Here is a 17,787-nt window from a genome sequence, read left to right as displayed (position 1 = left end):
ATGTTCAGTTCAGATAGTATGTACTAAGATACTTGTAACTGTTGATTCCGGTGACTCATAACTTAAAAACTTATATTTATATGCTACTTTCACATTTTAGGAGAGAGAACTAAATGACCTTAAAAGGAAATCTGCTTCGGATCTCTGGAAAGAAGACTTAGCAGCTTTTGTTGAAGAGCTTGAAGTATGTTTTACAAATCTTTCTAAAAATATATATTAAAAATAAGCAAAATATACAAACAAACAAAAAAGAAAGAAAACAAGGGAAAAAAAAAACAAAACAAACAGATTGATCTTCAAATATAGGGGCAAGTTGGAAATCTGTTTTGGGCAGTTGACTTCCTATTTGTTGTCCTCAGGGACTGTTTCTTGCATCTGTACAGTACAGTTCTTTTTCCAAGTCAGTGAAAGAAAATCTACCAGGAACAAATTTGTTTTCAAATGACAAAAAAACTGGGAGTAGGAACTAGCAATTCTAAGTGATCTAACCAGTTGGGAAGCAGTAAGCATTATCAAATTCAAAGCCACAAATCTGGGAACAAAGCATGTAGACAGGAAGTGCTAGACAAAAGGCTTTTACCTTGCCTTATTACTGTCTCTGGCAAAAAGTAAAGGCGTAACTTTCTGTGGGTAACTTGCTGAGCCTCAACCTTCAGTGTTTCCTGAAAATGGCTGATGTAATCTTTTGAAGTAACACAGGATAATACAAATGTTTATTCCTCTGCACATTCATGGTGCAGATGCAATTGGAAGTATTCTGTGCTGAAACCTCAACTTCTGTAATAAAAAACTGGAAAGGACTGGAAAACGTGCCTTATAAAACTTACTCTAAAAGCTCACTGCTTGCTTTAAATACTGAGGGACTGAAAAGTTATATCAGTTCCTGGAGATACAAGTGAGGAAGTGAAACTTGATGAAAGGAAGATATTCCAAAGTGTCCAAAAGTTTTCATTTGTTTGGGCTTGAAAAAAAGTGTAGTTTTTAACCATATGAAGTAGGGAAGAACTTACTTACCAAGACTGTTTTTCCATCTTGGAAAATGCTGATGGCGCAGTGGTAGGAATGCCGCATTCCAACACCGGAGGCCTTTGGTTCGAATCCCCCCTGTGGCGAAGTGGTAGAAGTGCCGCTCTGCTACACAGAGGCTCGAATCTGGGGTGGTTGGACTCGATGATCTCTAAGGTCCCTTCCAACCCGCAGAAGACTATGATACTATGATGATCTGTAGGGAAGAACTTACTTACCTTTGATTGATTTTCCATTAATAAAATGTGCATTATAATTCAGCTGACAAATAAGGGCAGTCTTCTGCTCCATGTTAATAAATACTGAAAAAGCACCATGTTCCACTTTGCCTTTACTGAAAATGAACATGTTTCCCTCCCGCCCCTGGTTGTTTGTTAGAAAGTAGAAGCACAGGAAAGAGATGACATTCTGGCTGGTATGATTGACAAACCAATAAAAGGTGAAGTAGGTAAACCCAAGATGAAGAAGCTTCAGTTGGAAGAGACCATGTCATCACCATTTGGGAGAAGAATAGTTCCACAGATTACATCTGCCATGAAAGCTGATGCCAGCAGGAAACTGCTGAAAAGGGAAAAGGTAAACCAACTGTTGCTACAGTTACATTATTTAACTGCTGTATTTTTCTGTGCTGATAATGCAAATCCAAAGACTAGACCCCACTAGACCCCATTAGTACTGTATGTATGTATGATGTTTTGCTAACTCAATGTGTAAAGAAATTAATGCTGGACTTATTTTATATTTGAAAGCCTATTATGACTACTTATTTCTGGAGTGCTTCTGTTGCAATTTTTTCCCCTTCCCATACTATTAAAATTGTCAATATAATAGTCTACTTTAATTTATTCTCTTCTAAAAATTGTATTGCAGTTTATTGTTGAAATATAAAGGTATAATTTTATTTTGACCAACTTGTTAATATTTTTAGGGTGATGCTGATTCTGTAGCAATAAAAATGGAATTTGATGAAGAATTTGGTGTGCAAGCTGAGGGTGGTGGGGATGACGCAGTGAATACAGCAGCCTTAGCAGCTAACATCGCTAAAGTGAAGAAAGAGAAGGAGGAGCCTGGTGAGATATCCTTACACAGTCATCATTAAGCTTGAATGAGAACTAATTTTGCATTAATTGTATTTTTAACACATTCTGAGAAGGGAAATATACCACAATAAGTATTTCATCTGATTTTCTTCCTTAAAGAGATGTGTAGAAATACTTCAAAACAATTCTGTATTACTTACAGCATACATGGAAATTAAAAGCAGAGGTATTCAACGCTCAAGTTAAACATGTGGACACGTCTATTATGGTTCTGTAGTTGTAGTAACTTACTGAAATTTCTGTTGAGTATTCTGCTTCTCTTGGGTGGGGATCTTCTGGTTTCTACGTATAGTTTTGAGGGGGAGGGATCTAAATCATTGAATATGTGAGTAGAAAAAAAAAATAGAAAAGGCCGAAGTTGTGTTTGGTTTTTTTTTACCCCTGACTGTTAGAGATGCTTTAACTTGTTACAGGTACTAGAGTAAGAAGAACACCATCATCTACAAAATCGAGTGCAAAAAAAGTGAAGAAACGAAACCCCTGGTCAGATGATGAATCCAAGTCTGAAAGTGATTTAGAAGAGAGTGAACCTGTGATTATTCCAAGAGACTCTCTGCTTAGGAGAGCTGCAGGTACTCCAGCTTTTGTGAAACGTGCACTGTGGCAGAAAGTTTAAACTGCTAACCTGTGTTCTCCTTGGACCGCAGCACTCCTTAAGGACATTATCTGCTGCAGATAACTTGCATTGCATTCTCTTCACTGTGATGTTTATGAGAAAGCCCTTAATGACAAGACCAAGAGTTGCTGTGAAAGATTTTGTAACTTGATCCAGAAATCTTGCACCTTATCCAAACTACTAGAGTAGGAATTACTAATAAAAGATATTGAAAAAAAGATATTGAAAAAATATTCTCCATTACAGAAAAATAACGTTAATGCAGTTATATTGCCCAACAAGGCTGCAAATATATATATATATATAACTAAAAAAATCAGAGTGGTCTCTAATAGGCAAAACAATCAAAGACTGAAAGTTTGAAAAATATAGAAATATTTGATAGACTAAGAAATGCACAAGATTCTTCTGGAAAACTGATCAACTTTTCAAGCACTAAATTAGAAGGAATATTCAATTGATGCCATCAAGGAAACTTGGACTACAAGTGAAGGATCCTTATTCCTTAAAAAATACTTATGCAGTAATTTCTTCCTTATGCCATTATGAAGTTAGCCACAGATGGCAGCAGATCATAGAGTCTTTGAGGTTGGAAATGATCTCTAAGATCATCTAGTCCAATCATCCACCTACCACCAATATTTTCCACTAAACTATGTTGCTTAGTACCACATCTGCATGTTTCTCCAACACTTCCAGGGACGGTGGCTCAACCACCTTCCTAGGCAGCCTGTGCCCGTGCCTGACCACTCTTTTGGAAAAGAAGTTCTTTCTAATATCCAAACTGAACCTCCTCTGCCGCATCTTGAAGCCATTCAATTTCATCCAATCTCTAGTTACCTGGGAGAGGAGGCCAACCCCCACCTCGCCACAACCTCCTTTCACGCAGTTGTAAAGAGTGATCAGATCACCCCTGAGCCTCCTCCAGACAGAACCATCCCAGTTCTCCCAACCATAAGATTTGTGCCCCAGTCTCCTTACAGCATTGTTGTCCTTCTCTGGACATGCTTCAGGGCCTGGATTCTTTCATGTAGTGAAAGACCCAAAACTGAACATGGTGTTCAAGATGCGGCCTGGCCAGAGCTGAGTACAGGGGGATCACCTCCCTGCTCCTGCTGGTTGCACAACTTCTGATGTTTGGTAGCAGTTTAAATTATGTGCCTCCATTCTTCTAGACTCAAGTTCCTTTGTAATCTGAGGCAGGCCCTGCTGAGTAACTTCCCCTTTCTTATATTTATGCGGTAACATAACTATACTGAAATGTGTAAAAATGTATTTTTCTTTTAGCTGAGAGGCCCAAGTACACATTTGACTTCTCAGAAGAAGAAGACGATGCCGATGATGATGATGATGCCAACAATAACAATGACTTAGATGAGCTTAAAGTAAAAGCTTCTCCAGGTATAAATGACAGAGAGGAGGAGTTTGTTCCCTCTGACAGTTTAGAAAAAGATGAATATGACTTTTCTCCAGTCAAAACAAAGCCATCTCCAGAGTAAGTACTGTAACTCAGCAGTATATATTTTTAAATAATTTTTTTTGTATACAGAAACCTCTAAAGAAAACTGACAGAATATTAATATTAATCTACACATAAGATGTAAAATAAAATGTATACATTTCTGGGGAGGAATAAAAGTGTATATTATAATCTCATCATTGCAACTGACTTGGGCAGGGAAGACATGGCTCACCAAGTTGTGATAGAGTGTCAGTAATGTCATCTGTTAAATGTATTTAGTAAAAATTTCTGTTTTCATTCTTGTACCAACAGGCATACAGAACTATTGATAAAAATGTAGTGCTGTTAATTTAAGATGGTTACGGTGCATGACAGGATAGTGATTTTATTAAGGATTTGTCTGTTGAAATGCTAGATACGTGTTACAGTGTGAAAACAATAATTTATTCTCTTATGGATGCTATAATGTATGCATATTTCAATATGTAGTTAATGCAATTAATGCAATTTCTTCTTGTGTCTGGAAGTAGAAAAATGTCTCAAGAGAAGAAAAATCAAGACTTTGGGAACATTTTCTCATTCCCATCCTACTCGCAGAAGACAGACGATGGTGAGCTTGTTTTCACTGATCTGATTACCATTAGCAATTTCTACAGAATATGTATGGGGTTTTATGTCGTAAATAGAAACTTAATGCAGTAGTCTTAAGAGTAATGGTATTGAGATTTATGCAGGGGAAAAGAAATAATAGGTTCTGATGCTTAGAGGAACGCTTAGCCTAGCTGTAGTATCAGAAAGGTGTATCTGTGAGATTGATCTTGACTGTAACCGATAAGGATGATTTAAAATATGCAGTGAACAAATCTTATTCTGAACATTCTCTGTGGTTATAGATACAACAAAATTGGACAGTGACGAGGAGGATTCTCTTCCTCCTTTCTCATCATTTTTCAACCCAAAACCAACAGAGAAAATTCTAAGTGAAACAGTAGCTGCTAAAAAAGGTAAGTGTAGGATTACCCTCTAAATCAAGCCTTTTTTTCAAGTTCTTCACTTCCATCTTTGCATCATCTCTTCACCATCATCATCTTAAAAGTGGGAATAGCATTCATGTATTTCAAATTCAGTGGCACTGCAGGAGAAGGTGTGAATTTCTTCCAGCTTCTTAATGATATTAATTTCTTTCTTTCTACCATAATGTCAATACTTACTATGTAGAGATTTCAGCCTTTTAGTTAAACCAATGCAAGGCTTTAACACTCAGGGAATAAATGAGACGTGATGTCCTTGTGGTTGAAGATAGTCTTCTGTAATGCATCTAACTTATTAACGTTAGAAGTAAAAACAACAGTGCAAAGGAGGAATCCCCAAGAAGTACTTAAGTCCTAAGCAGACCGTGTACTTAGCATAGTTGTACTTAACTGTGTCCTCACACTTCAGAGTTAGAAGTTTCTTCATTTGTTAGTCAGGCTTTTAGAAGTGGCAACTTGCATGTTCTTAAACTGTGGAATTCAGGACAGTTCCAAGAGTGTGTTCAGTTGTTGCTTTGGTTTCATTACTCGTGCATGGATATTTGTAGGAATAAGGTGTACCTTGGAGGATATTGGCATAGTTATTCTTTGACACTTCAAAACACAGCTGTGATGTTTCTGAGTGCTGATGAACCTTTACCCTTACAAAATTAGGTATAAACAGGCTCTCATTCAAGGAAGAAGAGTTTACTTCTGTCTCCATGGTAGTCTTAGGGACACAGTTTCCTTTTTAGTGCATGAAAATTCACAGCATTCAACAGTTTTCATCATCTCTCCTTTGCCTAAACCCTACATGATCACCATTTCTTTGACACTGTAGTGCTATCTTAATAGCTTAGTTATTACCCAGCTGGTATTCTTTTACTCATGTCCTTAGTTCACTGTTCATAATCTGGTATTGCAATATTCCATCCACTCACCCTCTGGTGAGTGCCTCACAGGGGAATGTCTATTGTGTAGCTGAAGCAATTACTACAAACAGTCATATGTGGGGTTTTTTTGTGACTTCAGATTTCGAATTTTGGAGGACAGGAAGCTGATACTGAAGGACTACTTGTTCTGTCTTGTTATCTGTATGGCCACATTCCATTCTCAGTCTAGGGACAATAAAGGAATAGTTAGGAGTTAAATTTCTTCTCAGACCTTGATCAATTCAGTATGAAATTTTCCGATCTCTGGCATCATCTGACTCTGACTTGCTTTATGCTAATATAGTTGTTTTGTCTTCTGATTGCGATATCTGTGGAGACCAATTTGTTGTTTTTAAATATGGTTCCCAAGTTCCCACCTAAGTATCAGTTCTTCACTCTCAAGATCTATCTAAAAGGCTGCCGGAGCATCTCCTTGATGCCAAATAAAGCTTTGTTTTTAATATTAGCAGGCCATGATACTTAGTAGGTATCATCCATCACACAAAGCAGTACAGTGATTCTCCAGCAGGGAGCAGTTAAAGGCAACACAGCCAAAAAGATTCTGGAGACGCTCATCATTCTGAAGACATTTCCTTAGCAGTATCACAGATGAAAGCTTGAGTGCTTACCAGTGTCCACATTGCTGCTATCTGGAGCTTTTTACATGCTCCTTAAGGTATTCAGGGCTGGCAGATTACACACAGGCCAGTAGCAAAGCAGAGGGTTTTGTTAAAGGTTGGTTTGTCTTCCAACATGTGGAGTGCATTACTTCTCTGTGGTGTAAATGTTGGAGGGCTGCTCTGAGACCAATGCCTCTTGTTTTATTCTGTTGGCCCACAATATCAGAGGTGGACGGTGATGGTGTGGCAGCAGAGGTTGAACCTTCCCAGCAGTATTCCATTCCATTTCATTGTAATGTAACAGGTGGCAGCAGAGGGGCAGTCTGACAAAGTGGTGTCTGATGTGGAAGTGCAGGTGAAGGAAAGGGATGAAAATGAATTCTTCTATGTGGAAAAATTGCTCCCACTGACATTAACTGACAGTTGCTGAATGTTTATGGACACCGAACAGTGAGCAAAGTGAGGCAGTGGGGGGTGCATTTCAGCACCGATGAAAACGCATAGATAATGAAAACACTACTGAATGCTGTTATTGAGCTCTTTGTATTCGCTGTAATTTCCATGGGCATAAACAGAAGGCATTGCTTTCGGAGCAATACAAAAGCTGTGTTTGAAAGATGGCAAGAGAGGTTGTGTAGCAGTAAAAGAAATTCAGTAAGGATTCCTGTTTATTCCTCAAGTGTAGGAGGCTCGTCTCATTTTAACATCTGCCATTTATTCTGTAATCTATTAAAATTTGATATTTCAAAGGAATATGTGAATGTAACATATTCGTTATCTCTGACTTCTAACAGCAAAAGTAGATGTACCACCTAAACCTAAAAGGGCTCCCAAGGCCAAGAAGATGGAAACTGTAAATTCTGACTCGGATTCTGAATTTGGCATTCCAAAGAAGACCGCAGCACCCAAAGGTAGTAATTTAGGTGTGGTGACGATTAGCATCACCCGATGTCTGTGCTCTCTGTAACAGAAGTTCAAGATTATATTTCAAGTGAAGCAAAGATAGTCTCTAAAAGAACCACTCTGATTTATTAGTAAATGGATCACCAGCAAATAAATCAGCCCTGAGTTTTTTCTATGACAGAAAGAGTTCACTGGTGTTTCTTGGCAATCAGTGTTGTAAACTTCTTAAGTGACCTTCGCTGTTGGAAATTTAATGACTCCAAACCCCTTTTAATTGCTCATGCATTCTGTTGGATACTGTTTATTTTCATTCTGTGAGGTCACCTTTATACATGTCAGTGAAGTTCTGATTGTTGGTAGCTCTATTAAGTCAGGTTTTCTGGTTCTTGAAACCAATTCACTGGTATCCCAATTGTCAGTCCTAAGAAGCACCGCAGCACAGCCAGTGATTTCATCGGAACACTGTAAAGAAAATGTTGTGCCAGTGCTGATAGCTGCCAGGAACAGTAAATTCCTAAGCTGTGAAGGTGCGTGAATGCTGTGTTACCAGCACAAAAAGTTACTGAGGACTTGCAGTACTTTGCAAGTCTGAAAGAAGTTGAGCTGATAAAGTTTGTCCCTGTCTTGAACTGACAGTGTGAATTGCTAGAGAGAATGGTAACTCCAGATAGAGATAAAACTGAGAAAATCAACTGTTATGTTGTATTTTCTGCCTGTTGAGAAGCTTGAGCTGTAACGTGAACTTCAACTTTACACGCAGACATGATAAGATGTAGCAATGTCCCTGCTGTTTTTTCCAGCGTGCCGAACTCTGATGTTTTATTGAAATTATGTTCTCACACCTAGGAAAAGGGAGAGGGGCAACGAAAAGGAAAGCATCTGACTCATATAATGAAGGTGAATACAACTCTATGAAGAAGGCACCTAAGTCATCACCGTGCAAGGTCAGTCCTCTTAATGGTCCTTTCCACTTGTAAAAATAACCTAATGGCTCACTTTCAGTGAACGATGCATGTTCTTATGGCGGGGTGCTGATGTAGTAACTGGGTTGTAGCTGTGGTTATGTTAGAGCTGTTGGAGAATAGTTGCTTCAGGACTGAATGTCACGATGCGAAACGCACAGAGCTTCTCAAAGGATTTGTCTTTTCTTTTCCAAAGAAATCCAAGAAAGCCACTTTTGACCAGGATTCTGATGTGGAAATCTTCCTGTCTGGCTTTGCCTCCAAAACTGCCCCGAAGCCCCAGACAGGTCGGGCTAGAAAAGAAGTGAAATATTTTGCAGAGTCTGGTGAAGATGATGATTTTGATATGTTTAACTAAGTGCCCAAAGAGCACACAACTGTTTTCCAGCGACTATCTTGTGTTGTCTTTTTGGTCCCTTCTGTCGCCAACTTTTGTACATTCGACTTATTTTATGTGATAAATGTAATTGATGGTTTTTATTCTTGTGTGTAGGAATTTTAACATCTTGTTCTTACACCTACAGTTTTATGCTCTTTTTTACTCATTGAAATGTCATGTATTTGTCTGACTGGCTCGTAGAGATGTTCTAGACAGCGGTGCTAAAGCACATTTTAATTGTCATGGTTGCAAACAGCAAACCTGCTTTTTGAAATAAAGTTTAAACATTAAAAAATGGAAAACTCTCTGTCTTGTGTGTGTGTGTGTAACGTTGGGGCGGAGGGAGCGACTGCCACATGGGTGCTTTTTTAAAATAAATGTATTTTATTCTTTGCCAGGAGACTCCATGGAAAAAGGTAAACAGTATATGAACATAGAAAGCATTGTTAAACAATCTCAATGTACAAACAGAGCCAGTGAAAGGACATCACAGACTTGCTAGAATATATATATATAAAAAAATCCACTAGTGCTTTAAATGAAACCTAAGAAACTGACACTTTAAATCTGTTAACCATTCTACCACAGTTTTCACTCTGCTTCATGGTGATTTAACAAGGCCAAGAAGGCAGATTCTCTCCTTATGTTTCTGGAAGTCCTGTCTGTACTTCCCTAGCACCTGGAAGGCTGCATAGCCCAGCTCGTTCCTGGCGGTCGACTGGTTGTGTCCAGGACTAAGCAGGGACACTGAGGGCCCTACATGTGCCTTCTTTGTGCCCTGCCAAGCCAGACCAGGCCTCGCTCACGTAGGGAAGTGAAACCTTCAGCACCATGCAGCAAAATGGAGCCAGGCATGTTGTGAGCCAAGCTGATGAAGGATAAGAGCTATCTCTGAGGCAGCTCTTAGAACCCATCCGTGGCTCAAAACACAGCCCAAACAGCAAACCTCTCAGGAAAGCCATGAGCAGCATGCAAGGATGAACCATCTTCCCATCCATGGGGAGCAGTGAGAAGGAGCTGGGCCCTTGCTGCAGGCCAGCTCCACGATAACTCAATTTTTGGCCATTGCCTGGTTTCAGAAAGTGAAGGCTGTTCCCTGCACACATGGACACAATGCTGCTTTGTGGGACAGGCAAAGGAAAGCTAATATTCTGTACTCACTACAGAATTAAATCCTTCTCCTGTATTTTAGCTCTTTGATGTAAGAATTCAAGGCCATTGGATGCTCTGAGTTTTCTGTCCCTGAGCACCCAAACCCCAAACCGACGATTCAACAAACCATCAATTATGAGCTGGTACCTTTGCAATGACGACAAAAGACGTTTAACCCAGAACTGATGAGACAGAGAGTCGTAAGACCTCAAACCCATCGTTAGCAACATTTTGGTTGAGATGCTCCTCCTGGGGCTGGTGGGGTACAAGGTGCATGTAGGTGGGAGCTGCAGCAAGCCTAAGTTTCTTGGGAACTGGGAAGGGCCGACATTGGCACCAGAAGAGCATGGGAGCTCTGCGGTACCACAAGGCTCCCAGCAATCCCAATTCCCACCCCCGGCACCCCTGAGTTTATGCTGCTTGTTTTAGTGCTCAGGAGGCTTTCTTGTAAATAACCAATTTTAATCATCTGCTTTGGCATTAGGTGACTATCAGTCATTAAAGCATCTTGGTAAACACCGGTTTTCTGCAAGGCTTGGCACTGCTTTCCTTACTAACACAGTAAATCTGGGGTTCTACTTTGATATACATTTTTTGAGGGCTTTTTACCGTTTTTCTTTTTTTTCCTTAGAGAAATAAATGCTGAAAGAGATGTGCATTTTTTCCTGTATGTGTAAGGGCGGCATTTGTGATTTGCGCAGAGCTCTGTAGAGAGTGTTATTTACAGCTGGTTAGCTGAGAAGGGTCGTAAACACAGTGCAGCTAAGCAAGCAGCCATAACACCTGCAAGGACAGCAAGAACAACAGGATGCCCTGGGATGGTGAGAAACTAGCCATGGTTCTGTGAACTCAGCAAGGGAGTAGCTTTCAGGATGATAACAACAAGTTGCAAAGATACTTGGGGATGGTATGTAATTGGGAACCAATGATGAGCTCTGCTTTTGCAATATTTTTGTGACTTGCGGAATCAAACTCCATAATCCAGAGATGGGTTATAAAGCAGGTGTGTTTATTCATCACCTGCCGTCGCCGGTCAAGAAACCTCCAGCCCAGCGCAAGAAAGAACAGCGGCCGCGCTCCGACACAAGCAGCCGTTCCCAGCCAGCGGCCGCCTGCCGCCCCCCCCACGACGCTCGCCGCGTTGCCGCCCTCTACGGCGCCCCCGCCCTTCGCTCCGCCTACGTCGTTCTCTGCGCCTCGCCGTGCCGCCCCCCCCTCGTGGTGGAACGTGGTTAAAGACACGGACGGACCGAAACCAGGGGATCGTTGTGACCCCGGTCCAGTAGATCCAGAAAGAGAATCGGACGCATTTCCTCCTGATGATACTTTGAAGGGAGCAGGAATGACAAATTTCCCTACAGCGTACTGTGATGTCTTAGAGCAGTGCAGAAAAGAAGCAATATTAAGGGGTGATGCTGACACGTTGCAAGCCTTTCCTGTGTTGTATCAGCCGAATCAGGCCCCCCGTTGGGAATCCCTGCCTTATGAGGCAGTGAAGGAGCTAAGGGAGTCAGTGAGAACATACGGAGTTCAGTCAGCCTTTACATACAATCTTTTGGTTGCAAACAGTGACAGTTACGCTATGACCCCTCACGATTGGAAAACTGTGTTAAGAATGATCCTCCTACACAATACACCGTGTTTATGACTGAATACCGGCTACATAATTTGACTGATACCTCTTTGCCTCAAATTGGGACAAATCCATGTGGCACAGCACCTCTTCAACTGTCAGACAAATGTCACTCACGTTCCTGAATTTGGCCGTCTAAAATATGCACATGTAACAATAGATACTCACTCTTCTTACGTATTTGCCACAGCACATACAGGTGAATGCAGTCATGACACCCGTAAACACTGGTTATCTGCTTATGCTGCTATGGGAATCCCACATACTACAAAAACAGATAATGGGCCTGTGTATACCTCTAAGGCCACTCGAACTTTCCTCCAAGAAGGGGGTGTTAAACATACTACAGCCATTGCTCATTCTCCCACTGGACAAGCTATCACTGAGCACATTTATCAAACATTGAAATCCATTCTTATTATTATTAAACAAAAAAGGGGGAATATGGGAGACACACTACAAGAAATATTATGCAAGGTTTTGCTTGTTTTGCTTGTGCTGAATTTTTTGAAAATATTATGTAAGGTTTTGCTTGTTTTGCTTGTGCTGAAGTTTTTGAATCGTGTTCATAGAGATACAGCTTATGTGGATCGTCATTTTGAGGCTTCCCCAGTGCTAAAGGAACAGCCTATGGTTAATGTTTGGAATATGGCCACAGGACTTTGGGACTGTCCCCTACCACTGACAACTTGGGGTCATGAATATGCTCGTATTTCCACAGGGACTGGCCCTACGTGGGTTCCAGCATGATATGTTTGGTCTCATCTGAAGGCAGAAAATAGCATCCAGCCTTTATAGTAATTGTAATTGTGTGTTTCTAACTTAGTGGAGTTGCTTTGTAACTTGCTGTGTTATAGATAATATTAGTAATAGTTTGACATAGTGTGTGATTTTCTGTTTTACCAATGCAGTCTCAAGAATTAGAGTTTAAGGCATTAGCTAGGATGTTGTGTGCTTCTTCTATTTTAGTAATAGATCAGATGTGTATTAAACAGGATTTGATCTAATCAATGCTAGAATCTACAGGAATAGCTCTTTTAATGTTTTAGTACTGTTTGGTTATGATGTTATTAGCCTATTAATTAGCTTTTCTTAATTTGCAAAGACAAAACCTGGAAAGGAATCCCAGACAAAGAGATGACCCTGTATCATAGAATAGATACCTCTCTTACATCCAACTAATTGGGATTTTTGAAATATAACCATGCATCATTTTAGACAAAAGTGCACGCTAATAGAACTAAATTTGATAGTTTATTCTGTTTTCCAAGCAGGTGTTCCACTTGGGCTCTATATCACGCACTGGCCATGCGGATGTGGTGTACAACTGGAAGAAATCCTTCAGACCCTGAATGCAGGAGAGAATCTGTGATGGGTGAGAGAGGAAAGGTGCACCTTGAAGCAGGGGACGCCCTGCTGGCACTACCTGTCGCATCCACCACCAACATGGCTTGCTGTTTCTCAAGGGTCAATAAGTAATAATGCCCTTAGTGATACTCTAGTACATTTGTCCTCTAAAATTGGTTCTATTTGACATGCTACTTCATAAAATTGTGCGATCATTAATCAATTATTAGCCCGGATAACTCAGTCAGTAGAGCATGGTTATGAGCATCTTAAAAGCATTTATTGCACAAATTTTAGTGGTCATTAAAAATCAATATATCAGAGTATATGAAAATTGAAGACTTTTCCTAATCAGTTACAGATTAACACAATGGGACCCTCACAGATTTATTTTCAGGTTGCAGAAACTTAGGTTGCAGAGCAAACACATTTGTCCTTTACAGCAGGTTTAACAGTAATGTTGTTAAGTTGTATTTGACTTGTCTCTTTTTTCACTTTTAGAGTATTGTCAATCGAGGCCTTGATTGAGTTATAATAGTTATGTTATTAATATTAGTAGTGCTGTTATTCTATAGGCAGTATCTTGAAATTGTAATACAAGAAGAATTTTATGGAGCAGCAGCCATGGATCGAGATAAGGAGTTCACAGAGCAGCTACGGAGCAGGATAAACAGCATGAGAACTAATTGAACAAATGAACTGAATTGCTTGTTAAATATGGTTAGTCGGTCGGTAAACTGAGCCTTTTCAGCCTAAAAGAAAACGGGGGAAATGTAGAGAGTGTTTTTTACAGCTAGTTAGCTGAGAAGGGTCGTAAACACGGTGCAGTTAATCAAGCAGCCATAACACCTGCAAGGACAGTGAGAACATCAGGATGCCCTGTGATGGTGAGAAACTAGCCATGGTTCTGGGAACTCAGCAAGGGAGTATCTTTCAGGATGATAACAACAAGCTGTTAAGATACTCGGGGATGGTATGTAATTGGGAACCAATGATGAGCTCCACTTTTGCAATATGTATGAGCTAATTATCTGTATTATAAATGTACACGCAGCCAAGGAATAAACGAGATTAGCTGATCATATGTCAATGACAGGTGTGGTCGTTTGCTTTTCTCCCACCATTCTACAACACATCTGTATGTACAAAGTCATCGGAAATGCAACCAGAATTGAAAGTCCGAGATCTGTCTTGTCACCATGCAGTCTTAAATGTTCAGAAAACAGAAGCTTAACTATTTTTATTTTCTTTTTAGAAAATAATGCAAGATGAGCTCTCCTTAACAAATTGATTTTAAATGGTGCTCACAGCAGCCAACAGCACAGTACAGTAAATTAGATGAACTGCGTCTTTTCCCAGAAGGAACCAAAGTGGTACCAAATGATGCTGAGAAATTAAAGGCAACGGAGATCACTTGGAAGGCGTTATAAATTAGAACGTACTTCCCAGTTCCTGACATGGATGGGATCTGCAAAGCCTGCTGGAGGGCAAAAGGTTGGGGGCTCCGTGCTAAGCAGGTGCAGTGCAGTGCCAGAAGTAAATACTGCCTCACTGCAAACTGTGGAGTAAGGACCAGAATTCAACAAGCCCTTGTCTTATAAAAGAAGAAACTCAGCCAAAGGGATACTTTGGCGAAGCTGCCTTCTCTGGGGGTTGCAGGTGTTTTGATCCAGTTAATCTGGATCTGGAATACCCTGAATACAAGCCAGTAAGTGATACTAGTTTAGGGAGAGAAAAAGCCTCACAGTATGGTGCTATTAATATACATGCCAGGGCTGTATAAAGTTGGCCTATTTATGTACAGAATGGTCTGTATTAGTTTAAATTATGTCTGAGGCCAAATAACCTGTTAAGACTGATACTTATTGTCTAAAATGAAATCCTGACAATTCTGTATGAAATTAGTCATCTATTACTCAGCGAAGAACTGCTGACTACTCCTAATGCTGTTAACAGAAACTTCATTTGTATTCCCATCCATATTTTTGCTGCTGCAAGCTATAATCCAAGCCCCAAGCTCAACTTTAAGCATAATGGGGTTTAAGATTGTAGGCCCTACCAGGTCTCATGACAAGAAAAATATTATTTCACATTCTTCAGTGTTCGTAAGGACTTATTTTCCTAGTAATGCTTCTGGTCATTTGTCACTCAATTGGTCTAGGAATTATATAGACACATGGAAAGGACACAGAATAAAACTGTAGGATTTTAGACGTGTTTTTACAAAAGCTTAAGCTGAAGCCTTCAGAGGTCTGTGTCTCACTCCAGTTATTGGAGGAGATGGATCCATACACATATATATATACACCCAGAAAAAGATGAAGGCAGCAAACAAAGCCAATGTTTTCCAATTGATTTATTACAAGTTCTAAGCAACAGATGGGAAGATGGGAAAGTTGGCGAGAAAAGAGAAAAATTCTAGGAAATGATTTGCAGAGCAAGGATAGTCCCCATCAGGGATCCAGCGGCGTCTTGTTGGTCTGCAGGGAGGCAGCAAGTTGGTCAGTGGTATCTCACTAATATGCAGTTGGGCAGAGGGGTACCTCCATTGCATCCTTTCTGTTACCGGGGCAACAGCTGTTTGTTGGGTAACTCCTGCTTAGCCTAGTTACCGGGGGCATTGTGCTCTGTTTGTCACAGACAGGTAGCTGTTGAGCTCAGCTGTTGAGCTACTGGCTTTTTGCTGATCAGGAGGAACAGCACATCCATCCTCTTACACTGCGCTCAAGGTAATTAACCATTAACTCCAAAAGCTTGTTGAGCGGGTTATATCTCAGATGGCTGCCACTGAGCAAGCTTTGAGCCAAAAATTGTTAACGTTCTGACTTTTCAAACTGTTGAGCTTTGCTCACAAAGGCAGCCAAGCTGAAGCTGAACTGGGTGATATTACTTTATCCCTTTCTCTTATGCAGGAGAGTGCTTGAAATAATGGTAGCATGGTAGCTCTGTCTTTTACTCCATAATAAAAGAAGCAGTACCTCAGTAACTCTCAGACTTTTCCCAAAGTAGTTAAAATTTCAGTCAGTTTCCTCTGAGGCCTTGTTCTAGCCACGCAGGAACAGCTACAGATTACCGGCATTCTGTGGCTGACGTGGAGTGGAGCTGAAATGGAGAGGATAACAGGAATGGAGTATCTTTTCTAATACCGTCAGATAATTGTATTGATGATATAAGTCGTATTGATGTATTGATGATATAAGTGGTGAGCCCAACCTTAAAATTGCATGCAGATTTTCAAAGTAGTATTTAAATGATGTCACTGAGAGCGATGTGAGTTAGAAAAACCTTCTGCGGGAGTGTCCAATAGGTCACAAGCCTGTACTGCTGCACAAATGTAAGCATTAATCACATGGTTTATCTATTTAAATACTGAGTATTTGATCAGATAGTTCCCTACACCAGGTCGCACAGGTAGGCGTCCAGGCAGGTCTTGAATATCTCCAGACCCCACAACCCCCCTGGGCAGCCTGGTCCTGTGCTCTGTCACCCTCACTGTAAAGAAGTTCTTGTGCACATTTGTGCAGAACTTCATGTTTCCAGATGTTTGTACAAACATATCAGTTTATATGTTTATACAAATATATCTACACTTATAATATTATGAAACTGAAATTTTTTCAGGCGTTCAGTAAGAAGATTGTTGATTGAAGAGTGGTTAACAAAATTCATGGAGGACAGGCGACAGCGTCGACTACATGGCCTTCCGGAAGTGAGTCCTAAACAATAGTAACAAATCTTGTGGATGAGATTTAAATGTAGCAAGGTGTTTGTAATTTGAGTGAATAATGTCTGTGGGTTTTTTACAGCAATATTTATATGGTACAGAGACAAAACAAATGACCTACAATGACTTCATTAACAAGGAGTTGATCCTTTTATCAAATTCAGACGATGAAAGATCTATTCCCTCCCTTGTTGATGGTAAGCTGACAGTTTATTATGATTTGTTGGAATATTCTCTTTTATTGTTTTCTTAAACTTGTGATTTGGTTTGAAAGCCAATATATATATGTCTGCAGAAAGCATGAAAAGAAATTTCTGCCTGTACTTTTCTCAGTATAAATATGCTTACTAAGATATTGTACAAAGACCTTGAGGTTTCATAAGACAAAATGGAAAAAGCATTTATCTCCAGTTTCCAAACTGGATGATATGCAGACAAGTTATATGGTCCCTTCCACAAAGATGGTGTAGTGCAAGTGTACAGGTACATCAAGTGTACCTAAACGATAAAGAGAATGGCTTCTTATAACTGTAAAAGATCTAGAAGGGATAGAAATAGCATGTATTTTTGTTTTATCAGAAATAGTTACAATCGGTGTTTTCTGTCCACCACAAATAGTTTCACCCTGGACCACATCACTGGTTTGACGCAAGTGGTGCCTGAATGGGACTCCTTTGAAGGTTGTTTGGTAGTTTGGAAGCTGAAAACTTGTAACAAAATCATGGGAATGCTAAGAAACTTCGTGTAAAGATAGAGAAGATATCTTTTTTTTCCCACTGCACCCTACAGCCTCACTTTATACTGTGCTACATCTCATGCTGGTATAATCTCATGTCATTAGTAAAAACTATTGACCAAAAAAAGTCCAAAAATAATCGCATGTGCAAAGTTGACAAAGCAATTACCTTATTACCTAAAGAG

General features: G+C 40.0%; 1 protein-coding gene and 2 long non-coding RNA genes across 7 annotated transcripts in view; all 3 read left to right on the top strand.

The window, feature by feature from the left end:
* Positions 1-9,317, top strand: part of LOC107309267 (DNA topoisomerase 2-beta) — a 54,647-nt gene extending 45,330 nt beyond the window's left edge. The window contains exons 27-36 of one of the 5 annotated variants that reach the window (XM_015853910.2): positions 101-184; positions 1,405-1,602; positions 1,955-2,096; positions 2,540-2,698; positions 4,030-4,237; positions 4,735-4,814; positions 5,098-5,208; positions 7,561-7,677; positions 8,516-8,613; positions 8,828-9,317. In XM_015853910.2, coding sequence (XP_015709396.1) covers positions 101-184; positions 1,405-1,602; positions 1,955-2,096; positions 2,540-2,698; positions 4,030-4,237; positions 4,735-4,814; positions 5,098-5,208; positions 7,561-7,677; positions 8,516-8,613; positions 8,828-8,989 — 1,359 coding nt within the window. In that variant the 3' untranslated portion in view covers positions 8,990-9,317. Of the gene's footprint in view, positions 1-100; positions 185-1,404; positions 1,603-1,954; positions 2,097-2,539; positions 2,699-4,029; positions 4,238-4,731; positions 4,815-5,097; positions 5,209-7,560; positions 7,678-8,515; positions 8,614-8,827 lie in introns of all 5 variants that reach the window. The other 4 variants (XM_032442350.1, XM_032442352.1, XM_032442351.1 and 1 more) reach the window with 4 other exon arrangements.
* Positions 9,318-11,347: 2,030 nt separating this feature from the next.
* LOC107309270 lies at positions 11,348-14,237 on the top strand. Its single transcript, XR_001553141.2, has 2 exons — positions 11,348-12,272; positions 12,321-14,237. It is a non-coding gene; the product is annotated as an uncharacterized LOC107309270 (long non-coding RNA).
* A 1,492-nt stretch (positions 14,238-15,729) lies between these two features.
* Positions 15,730-17,091, top strand: LOC107309269. The gene is made up of 3 exons (XR_001553140.2): positions 15,730-15,871; positions 16,764-16,851; positions 16,949-17,091. It is a non-coding gene; the product is annotated as an uncharacterized LOC107309269 (long non-coding RNA).
* Positions 17,092-17,787: the final 696 nt, after the last annotated feature.

The sequence above is a fragment of the Coturnix japonica genome, chromosome 2, assembly GCF_001577835.2.
Source record: "Coturnix japonica isolate 7356 chromosome 2, Coturnix japonica 2.1, whole genome shotgun sequence".
Taxonomy (NCBI): Eukaryota; Metazoa; Chordata; class Aves; order Galliformes; family Phasianidae; genus Coturnix; species Coturnix japonica.
This window is presented reverse-complemented; position numbering and strand designations above follow the sequence as displayed.